This window comes from Sminthopsis crassicaudata, chromosome 6, assembly GCF_048593235.1.
Source record: "Sminthopsis crassicaudata isolate SCR6 chromosome 6, ASM4859323v1, whole genome shotgun sequence".
Lineage (NCBI taxonomy): Eukaryota > Metazoa > Chordata > Mammalia > Dasyuromorphia > Dasyuridae > Sminthopsis > Sminthopsis crassicaudata.
The window spans coordinates 200,347,550-200,358,559 of record NC_133622.1 but is presented as its reverse complement, the minus strand read 5'-3'; the positions used below and the strand labels follow the sequence as shown (position 1 = coordinate 200,358,559).

At 32.8% G+C, this 11,010-nt stretch overlaps 1 protein-coding gene across 1 annotated transcript in view; it reads right to left on the bottom strand.

Annotated features, from left to right (window-relative positions):
- The window catches only part of PIK3C2A (phosphatidylinositol-4-phosphate 3-kinase catalytic subunit type 2 alpha), a 164,965-nt gene that overhangs the window by 76,000 nt on the left and 77,955 nt on the right, over positions 1–11,010 (bottom strand). The window contains exons 14-19 of the mRNA XM_074272393.1: positions 7,851–7,962; positions 6,755–6,900; positions 4,052–4,240; positions 3,412–3,505; positions 2,893–2,987; positions 2,362–2,542 (exon numbers count right to left, since the gene is read on the bottom strand). Of these exons, the coding sequence (XP_074128494.1) occupies positions 2,362–2,542; positions 2,893–2,987; positions 3,412–3,505; positions 4,052–4,240; positions 6,755–6,900; positions 7,851–7,962 (817 nt within the window). The remainder of the gene's footprint in view (positions 1–2,361; positions 2,543–2,892; positions 2,988–3,411; positions 3,506–4,051; positions 4,241–6,754; positions 6,901–7,850; positions 7,963–11,010) is intronic.

The following is an 11,010-nucleotide window of genomic DNA, read 5'->3' as shown; positions in this document are numbered from 1 at the left end:
CTGGAAAATGAATGGATGTTCATCAGTTGGAGAATGGTTGGGTAAATTATGGTATATGAATGTTATGGAATATTATTGCTCTGTAAGAAATGACCAGCAGGATGAATACAGAGAGGTTTGGAGAGACATGAACTGTAAATGAGCAGAACCAGTGATCACTATACACTTCAACAACAATACTGTATGAAGATATATTCTGATGGAAGTGGATATCTTCAACATAAAGAAGATCCAACTCACTTCCAGTTGATCAATGATGGACAGAAACAGCTACAACCAGAGAAGGAACACTGGGAATTGAATGTAAACTGTTAGCACTATTGTCTTTCTACCCAGGTTACTTATACCTTCGGAATCCAATTCTTAATGTGCAACAAGAAAATTGAATTTACACACATATATTGTATCTAGGTTACTGTAACACATTTAATATGTATGAGATTGCCTGTCATCTAGGGGAGGGAGTAGAGGGAGGGATGGGAAAATTTGGAAAAATGAATACAAGGGATAATGTAATAAAAAAAAAATTACTCATGCATATACTGTACGCTCAAAAAAATTTTATAATTATAAAATTAAAAAAAAAAAAAAGATTAAGTTCTAAAAAGAAGGGCTATCTCAGGGAAAATTGAGTTCTTTATACCAAAAAGTTTTCAGAGAAAAGCCAGATAATTACTTGCCTAAATGTGTTGAGGAGATTCATGCTCCAAAATCCTCAATGTCAATATTTGTGAATATGTTTTTTAATGTAAAAATCAAGAATAGAAACTACCAAAAAGAATATGATGAATTAGAGTAGAAGTTGTCCAGCAATGGAATGAGTTGCTAAAGTGTGATGAAGAAACTCTTTTCTTACAGATATTGAATAATATGAATCTTTGTTCAAAATTATTTAAGTAGAGCACCCATGTTTAAGCTCTCATCACCTCTCACACCTAGATACCAAATACCTTCCTAAGAAGTCTCCCTATTTTCTAATCTCTGGGTCAAACTAATGTTACAGTGATTATTCCTATTTGAGCATTAAATCTCCTACTCACAAAACTTCAGCAAATTTTTACTGCCTCTATAACTCCTGAGTCTGACATTTAAATCTTTCAAAAATATGATTCATTATTTTTTAAATGTTATTTCATTTTATTCCCATTCAATGCAAATATTTCCAGGCAAAGCAACCAAAGTGGTAAAACCATTCTCCAATTTTGCCAGGTTTCTGACCTTCACCTCTTAAGAAAATTTTCTAGCACAGCTAGGTTCTATCTTGTCCTACTACTGCTGCTACTACTACTATTGCTGCTGCTGTTATTATTAACAAAAAGAATAGCTAATAGTTACATATTGCTTGCTATGTGCTAGAAACTATACTAAGTGCTTTACAATTCTTATTATCTCATCTGATCCTCACAATAACCTTGGGGAGGAATTACTATTATGCTCACTTTACAAATAAGAAAATTGAGTTAAAGAGAAGTTAAATGATTTGCCTAAAGTCAAACAATTGGCAAATATCTAGGATCAAATTTAAATTCAGGTCTTCTTGACCCTGGCCTCCAGTGCTTTGTGTACCATGACACAGCTGCCACAGAGAGGCTTTTCTCAGTTCTTCCCTCCCCCCTTTGTTTATGCTTTTTTCTTTTTTTTCTATCTCAGTAGTATTTAATTTTTCCAGTTATGTAAAGAGAGTTAACATTCATTTTTACAAGATTTTGAGTTCCAAATAGAAGTTTATTGGAATTGTATTAGATCATTGCATTGCTAAGAGCTAAGTCTATCATAGGTGATCATCACATTATCTTACTGTACTCTTGATTATGCTAATTTCATTCCGTATCAGTTCATGTAAAGACTTTCTTCTGAAATCACCTTGCTCATCATTTCTTATAGAACAATAATATCACATCATATGCTATTACTTATTCAGCCATTTCCCAATTCATGGCCATACACTCAATTTCCAATTTCTTGCTACCACAAAAAGAGCTGCTAAAAACAGTTTTGCACATGTGGGTCCTTTTTCCTCTTTTATGATTTCTTTGGTATGCAAACTCAGTAAGACACTGCTGGATCAAAGGGTATTGTGCTTTTTTTCTTTAAAATAATTATATATATATATCTATATATATATATTTAATTTAATTCTCTATGCAATATCACCTCAGAAAATATAGGCACCTTGCATACTAAAGTCATTTAGTAAATGCTTGCTGAATTAGACAGAATTGAGTTAATCTTGTGAAAGGTCTGGACTTCTATCTTACCACAATATATGACTATATAACACACAGGAATAAAATCAGGCCTTCAGCCACAGAAAGCACCAATACTGCCACAATCTTCACAAATACATGTACAGATACATACCTGCCGAGCTGATCCACTAGCCTGTCGGACTTTCTCCGCAACACCTCCTAAAAGTTGTACAAGTTTTGTTTGCTTTAAGAGTTCTTCCCTTAGCCCCTTTCCTCCAATTGACAAGAAGGCTCCCAGGATATGCTCGTATCGAACACCAAAATGTGCATCATTCAGGGCATCTTTCAGTAGCCTGTTATAGCAAATATTACATCAAATTATCTTGAGAACTTAATGAAATTTTCAAGAAATCAGTGTTTTTCATTTTTCATGTTTGGAATTATTTAACCTTTTAATAAACTCATTATCCAACTATTTCAAATTAAAAATTATTTTAAAAAAATACTTCAGTGTTACAATATGCTATACATTCTTAATTTAATAAGGAAAACTACAATAACACTTCTGTTGTCTATTTCTTCAATAAAAGCTTTTGTATCTATAGTAAATTAAAACTAAAGATACTATTTGGCAAGCAAATTTTCTAATGTACCATTAGTGTAACTTTAAAGAATCAAATAGTTTGTGAAATTGAATTCATACCAATATAAGTAGTGTGCTATGCGAATATTTCCCAATGCCCGGGACAAGAGAAATCTCACTAATGAATTGTCCAGGTAAATTTCATACTTTAAAGCCTGTGTGGAAAGGAAAAGAACTATTAAAAACCATTTTTATTTGGCCATGAAGAACAGAGACAAGGACTGGACCTATGATTCCACTGGTACATGGCATTCTCTTATAAGAATTGCTCTCTCTCAATGCAGGTCAAACATTTCTCTGGAAGTTGTAATCTTGGAGAATTGCTTAGAGCACTGAGGATAGGGAGCATGCTCAAAATCATGAACAGTATCAGAGGCAGGACCTGAATTCAGATCTTTCTGGCTCCAAAACTAGCTCTCCATCCATTATGCTATTATGTCTCTTATAGGAAAGAAGAAAAGAAACATTTATAACACTCCTACCATGTGACAGGAATTATGCACTTTAAAACAAGTTTTAGAGACTTGAGAAATGCTACCTATTATGCCATTATGAAATGAGAAAAATGATCAAACTCACTTGTACAAACTGTGGGAGGAAATCAGTTAGCTCATCATCACTAATTGACTCAATCCAGTTTACAGCCAGAGCCCTCACTTCCTGATCAGCAAATCTGGAAAAATATGAAAGAAAGTTAAGCCTTCAATTTGCTGCTAGAAGAAATATATCTATATAAACGTATTTTGTACTCATGTAGCATCTCATCTGTACAAAGATATGTGTTCCTTTTCCAGAAGGAAATTTTATTATCTCATACAGATTTGTTCTACTGAAAGTATTAGCATTCCCAGAAATAGTTTAAGTACCAATTATCAAATATTTTTCCATAATACAGAAATACTTCTCTAATATAATTTCCTTTGAGAAATTCTTATAGTACCTTGAACAACAGGAGGTTATAAACTTTATTCAAAAAGTCATGGTTTTGTTTGTTTTTGCTTTAATAAAAAGAAAAACCCAAACTATTAATTCAACAATTTTAAATCAATGTAGTATTCTTTCCAAACCTGGGTTGGTAAGATAGTTAAATATCAATAAATATCAAGAAAAAGATATGTTTAAATTAAGATAAAAGATATTTTTACATAAAAGTATATAATACCTCATTTAAATTTTATAAAAATATTAATTAAATGTAATCTCATAGTTGAGAACTTACTTTGAATCCAGCAGTTCCAGGGCATTCAGTGGAGACAATGGTGGCCACTGCTGAAGTAATGAGTATGTTTTAGAAAGATTTGCCCATTTCCAATTTGGAGCACTTGCTAGTATTTTTGGAAGGCAGCTTGGATGTTTAAGGCAATAATAACGCTTTTCCCACAAAAAGGCTTTATCTTCTTTAGAAAGTCTATACATAATAAAATAAAATTCTCAGGGTTATAATAATGACATGTATCTCCGAGATTGCAAAATCTAAAGAGACAATTCCAAAGCAATCACCTCATCACTGAAATGCTATACTAACTGTATTGTGTGGAAAAGGCACTAGAGATGGTATTGGACGATCTGGGTTTCAGCTCTGCCTTTGACTGTAGGTGTATTCTTATATCCAAAATAAAAGATATTAATACTGAAAAATGCTAACTCATCAGGATCAATTTTAAAAATAAACAAAACACTCTATATGTCTTAAAATACAAATTTAAAAATAAACAAAACACTCTATAAGTCTTAAAATACTACATTAAAAAAATGAGCTATTTTCAATGATAAAAAGGAATGACAATATCAAAGTTTCAAGGAAAGTCTTACTTATGAAAACAATTTGAAGAAATGACCTTTTGGTCACATTCAAATACAAAAAGAATTACACTTGAGAAAGAAAGAAGTCATCATAGTATTTTATAGGAAGAATACTAGACTTGAAGTTGAGAAAGCACTGACTCTGAATGTTGCCTCTACTAATTACCTCCTAGGAAGCTAGGTAGATTAAAGCACTGGGACAAGAGTAAGAACCACCTGAGTTGAAACCTGGCCTTAAGACATTTACTAGCTGTGTGCTCCTGAGGAAATCACTTAAACCCTGTCTGCTCAGCTTCCTCATCTAAAAAATGAAATAAAGAAAAAGAATGGCAAATTATACCCATGTCTGTTAAGAAAACCCTAAATGGGGCCACAAAGAATCAGATAACAACTAAAACAAATAAACAAAAGAAAATTATTCTGCAGATGAGATGAGGTAGATTCCTTCATCTTTAGAAACCAAAGTTTTCTGTAAAACAAGACAAAGAGAACTGATGGCCTCTAAAGTTTCTGCATGCTCTAGCACCATATGTGCGAGCACCAATACCATAAATACGTATAGTATTGGATCACAAAATGTGCTTGAAATCAATTATGAAACCCTATGCAGTAAACTAAACGTTTTTCTTTGCTTATCACATTCATTTGGTTAGCAATAACCACTGCTTTTGCTACTGCTCATAAATATGTCCAAGTTAAAGTAAATAAATCAATAAGCACCTATTTTGTGTCAAGTACTGGGAATATGATGACAAAATTAAAGTAATTTCAGCCCTAAAGAAATTTACTCTCTAACAAGAGGAAGGGAGAGGCAACAAATATAAATCTATAAAAGACAAATGCAAATCACACATCAGGTAACTTTGAAGAAGGCAGCAGTACTTTTTAATCTGGCTTACAACTTCATCAATCACTAATGTGAAATTGCTTTCTCCGAAGTTACCAACAATCTCAATGGATAAATGAATTTTTGTCCTTGTCAACTTATTTGTAACATCTGACCCTCTCCTCTCAGGGTTTTTATGACATTATATTCTCTTGATTTTCCTGTCTAAACAAATCTTCTCATTCTCCTTTGCTGGCTCATTATCCATTATCACACTCTCTAACTGGGAGTGTTTCTCAGTGTTCAGTTCTCTTCTCTAAGTAATTATATCAGCTCCTATGAAGTAAACTATCTCTCAGATGATTCTCTTAGACCTAATTATCCAGTTCTAACTTCTCTTCTCCAGTCTTTTATCACCAACTATCTCCTAGAGATATCAAATACAACATATCTAAAACTGAGTTCATTATCTTTCCTGCTTATATAACCAAAACCTATTTCATGTAGCTAAAAACTAATAGTCAGGACTTGCTGATTTCTGTATATACAATAATGCCTGTAAGGCCATCCCTATCTTTTTATCCTGATTGTATAATTGATAGCAATACCGAATCATTAGATTCTCAGACTATTTTTGTTACAATAACCTGTACTGAACTCTTCTGTATATATTTTATTTGTTCATTTACTATTTAGTAGAGTTTTTTTTTTACATTTGTTGTTTTCCCCATCAAGCAGGAGAATCTCTAGAATCAAATTATGTTTTATTCTTTGCACTGTATTTTCAACTACTAGCACTGTACCTGGCACATTATAGGTGCATCACAAATATTTGCTGATTGACTGATAATTGCTGGAGAGGAACAAGGAGACATAAATTAGTCAAGTTTTGATGGAATGTGGAGCCTAAGAAGGGGGAAAAGAATGATGGGAGGCAGATAAGGAAGGTCATGAAAAAAAGGATCAGAACTTTATACTTTTATTTAGCATTTGACAGGCTACTCCTCCCCAGTGGGAGTAAGAGAATGACATGGTCAGAACTAGATGATTGTTCAAAGAACAATGTGACAGACTGGAAAGGAAAGAGAATGAAAGAAGCAAGGTTATAAAGATCTTAAAATATTTTATTATATTTAAATTAGAAAGTGTTATATAAAATCATGTTTATCAAGCACACTATAAACATCATAAAACTAAAGAAATTTTATACAAATAAGATTTTACATCATCTGAGTTACACATTTTATAAGGTATCAAGACATTAATGCTTAAAATAAATGAAAAGAAACCTACCCAAATGAAGAATCTCTGGAAAGAATGGCAAGAAGTTTTCCTTTAGTATCTTTTTCCAGTGTTTCTAAGCACTGCTGCTGAGCAATGCTACCATTAACTTGAGGTGTTGTATAAATGATATCAAATGTTGGGGAAGGAAAATCAACCTTAACAAATTAAACAAAAGCTAACCTTTAGTTTTTCAGCTGCAAATAAAACTGTAGTTGTATTTTTAAAAAATTATTTCTATTTTTGTTTTCACAATGCCTAAATTTTCCCTTGTATCATTCCCCTCCCCACTCCTAGGGAATTGTTCCATATAACAAGAAAAACAATGAGCAAAGCTGATTGGCACACTGAAAAATTCTAAAAACATGAAATATTACACCTTGAGGAACAAAGAAAAATGATATATTTCTTTCCAAATTGATGGTATATCAGTTTAATCTTATGTGACTCAAAAAAACCAACTCTTTTTAGCAGCTAAGACTAAAATCAAATAAGAGCTCAACTGAGGTCCTTATTCATTACCTCACTGTGGCAAAAGTAACCCAATGTTTTTGATGGTTATGTTCAAAGAGTATAAGCTCTGGCAGAAAATAACATACAAACAAAATTTGAATACTGTATTTCTGTTGTTTATGTACAGGCCTAGGTAAATTCAGAAAGGCTGATCACCAAGGGATTGTCCCCCAGGTAATATTTTCAGCCATAGCAGTTCAGTAGGATAAATGATTAAGGAATCAAAGATTATATGTGCATTAGGGATCTAGTCACAACAATGAAATCTGAAGAAAGCTACTGAATAAAGTTTTCTTGCTACATGTTTTTCAATATATTTTGTTCATGAAACATGAAGACTGTTTTTGTTGGTGTTTCTCATTAGGAAGTATAGTCCCATGAGAAAACTTTAAGCACATTTTTTGTAGAAATGTTTATCAAAACTGACAAAAAATTAATCAGCACTTACATAAACATGCTATTTGCATTAAGATTAAGTCCATAAATAATTATTAGAAATTAATGCAAGTTTAATGCTCACATAGTAAAGAGATTTGGCTCCATGAACAGTATTATTTCACATTACTACTAGAGTTTAAAAAAAAAAAAAAATTACCTGTAACACTATTCTTTCCATCACATGCCCCTTTTTGTGGGTTATCCCAAGTACTGGTTGTGTAGGGGATGAAGTCCAAAGGTAGAGAAGCTTAGTTCCACAAGTTAAGAACCTAAAAGTTAAGCAAATAGAAGTATGAAAAGAACAGGAAATAAGTATTCTTTTTCACTGGTGGCAAAAACTTATCATAAACAGAAAAATAATTCTATGTGATATTCTATTTATTTCCTCATTAATCTGAAGATTGGAAAATAGTGGTATTTTCAATATTAATGGGGAGATTTGGTAGAAAGGAGAAGTTGAATGGATGGGAAGAGAAAATAATGATTTCTACTTTAGATATATTAAGTTTGAAATGTCTATAAGACATTCACTTAAAAATTTGATCATGAAAGAATGGAATTCATTTATTGTTCTGTAAGAAATTATGATCAGGGTGATTTCAGAAAAGCCTGGAAAGACTTGAATAAACTGATGGGAGGGAATGAGACAGAGAGAGAGGGAGGGATAGAGGAAGGAAAAAAGGAAGGAAGGAGGGAGGACCATAATTAGTGGGTATCATATGGAACATGATACAGAAAAGTAGGCTGAAAAGGAAGTCCTACAGGTGGCAAGTAGAACCAAGTGAGAACGACTTCACAAAAATCCAAAGAGGGAAGGATATACAGGAGAAAATGGCTGTTAATGGTGTAAAATGCTACAGGATAATCAAGAAGCATGAAGACGGAGAAAAGGCCATTAGCTTTGGCTGTCATTAGTAATGTATGTTACCTGCCAACTGACATGGAGGTAACAGACTAAGACTGCAACATAAGACATATTTTTGAACATAGTCAAAGCAGGAATTTGCTTTACTATGCATATTTATTTTTATTTCTCAATAGAGATATGAGACGAGAAAGAAAAATAGATTTTTGTTCATAAAAAAGGATCACAGGTAAAGTTGAGTAATAGGGTTGAGCATTAAAAAGAGTGAGAAGAGAAGTGTAAGAGCTGAAAATAGATTTCTCAAAGATTATAGCTGAAAAACAAAGGAAAAAGATAGCTAGCAGAGATAGTGGGATCCAGTGAGCATTTTGTTTTAAAGCTAGGTGATTTGGAGGTGTGCTTACGTGTGCTTGTAAGCAGAAGGAATCAATAGAGAGATAGACTGAATATTCATAAGAAAATGAGGATAGTGAGGTCCATCTGCTGAAGAAGAGGGACAGAAAGCACACAGAGCACAGAGCTAGCATTAACGAGCAGGGTCATCTTATCATCACAGGCTGTAGAAAGAAAGAGATCCTGTCAGATGACAGGGGGTTAGATAAAGACCTTCAAGAGTCCTCAGTGGAAGATCTATAGAAAGAGAAAACCACAAATCTCGCAGAATTAGGAGCAGTCTGAGAGGGAATAGCCACACTATGGATGCAGTGGTGTGCAGTTGTTTTTCAATTACGTCTGACTCTGTGACTCCATTTCGGGGTTTTCTTGGCAAAGGCACCAGACCGGTTTGTCATTTCTTTTTCCACTCATTTTATAGATGAGGAAACTTGAAGCAAACAGGGTTAAATGACTTGCTGAAGGTCTAACAGCTAGAAAGTGCTTGAGGTAAGATTTGACCTCATGAAGATGAGTCTTCTGGACTCCAGGGCCAGCCCCTCTATCGACCGCACCACCTAGCTAAACGGTGCCCAAATTGATGAAATCATAAATCCACCTAAATAACTCAAAATATTAAAAAAATACTTTGAGTATTTTTTAATTAGTAAGAAAGCTAAGTAGAGCATTCTAAAGTTTCTTTTTTTTTTAACAGCAGCATAACAAAATAATATTATGCAAAGATATCTATAGCAGTACTATATATACACAAGGCCAGAAATTTCACAGATGTATGGAGAAGACTGATTTGGTTCAAACACTTTTTTTTTTTTAAGTTGAAGAGTCAAACATATCACAATAATTTCGATTAATAAAATAATCCTAAACCTTACTGAAATTAATGCCTCCAATATTATTTAAAAGATTTGGGCATTTTATAGTATAATACTGAAGACATTTCTAAAAATCCTGCTTAATCTATAAACAAAACAAGAAAAATGTATAAAAATGTTTTTGGTCATATATTTAAGAACTTGGTTCACTGAATTCGAGTAGACTGTTAATTCTCTAAAACTCCACTTTCACATTTGTGGTCTGATGTATTCATTCAAAGACAAATGGCTTTGTATCTTGGTTACATTCTAATTAGCATTAATCTTTAGAACCCACTCATTATTGAATTAGAAATGCTAAGTGGCCATGTGGCATCTTCTTTACAAATACTAAGATTCAGTCATTAAGTAGTGTAGTTGGCATTTCTCCACCCTCTACATAAAACAAGATGTTTAGTTCTTCTAACCTAGAAACTTCCCAGATGTTTATAACACAACAAGTTAGTTAAATGCCAATTTTGAGGCATGAATAAATGAAAATAATTACCTTCCTTTTAATTTTTTCAAATTAATAAACATTGGGGACATCTAAAAATTGTTTTGAAGGAGAAAAAAAAACACCTTTGCAACAAATATGCATAGTCAAATAAAACATTCCTACATTCATCTTAACAAAAAAAAAAAAAAATTATGCATCTCAAGTCCATCACTTCTCTGTCAAGATGTAGGCAGTATATTTATCTTAAGTCCTTCACTAACATGGATGATTATAATATTAATCAGAGTTCCTACATAATTCAAAGTTGTCTGTCTTTACCTTGTTATTGTACAAATTGTTCCTCTGGTTCTACTTATTTCATGTACTGACATAATACTAAGCTACCATCACACCTACAGTGCATTATTTAGCTGAATTTCCATTTAACAATTTCTTGTACACTTTACTAGAAGGCAAGCTTGATATAAATTTTTCAAAGATATAAATATATATCCTCCTTCCTTCCTCTTTAGCTATCTTAAATTCCAAGAGCATTCTGGCACATACACTGTGAAATCTAATAGGTACCCTTAAAGCAGTGTACCAAAGGGCAGGCAAAACATTTGCCTATTCTAAAGAAGCTTTTTACTTGGCCCAACCAGTCATCTAAATTGTTTGAGCTTCTAAGGAGAGTCTTAACCTGACAGGAGATTAATTATTTCACTAATCTTTAGTTAACTCTGTAATAGAATAATTTTGTTTTATATAT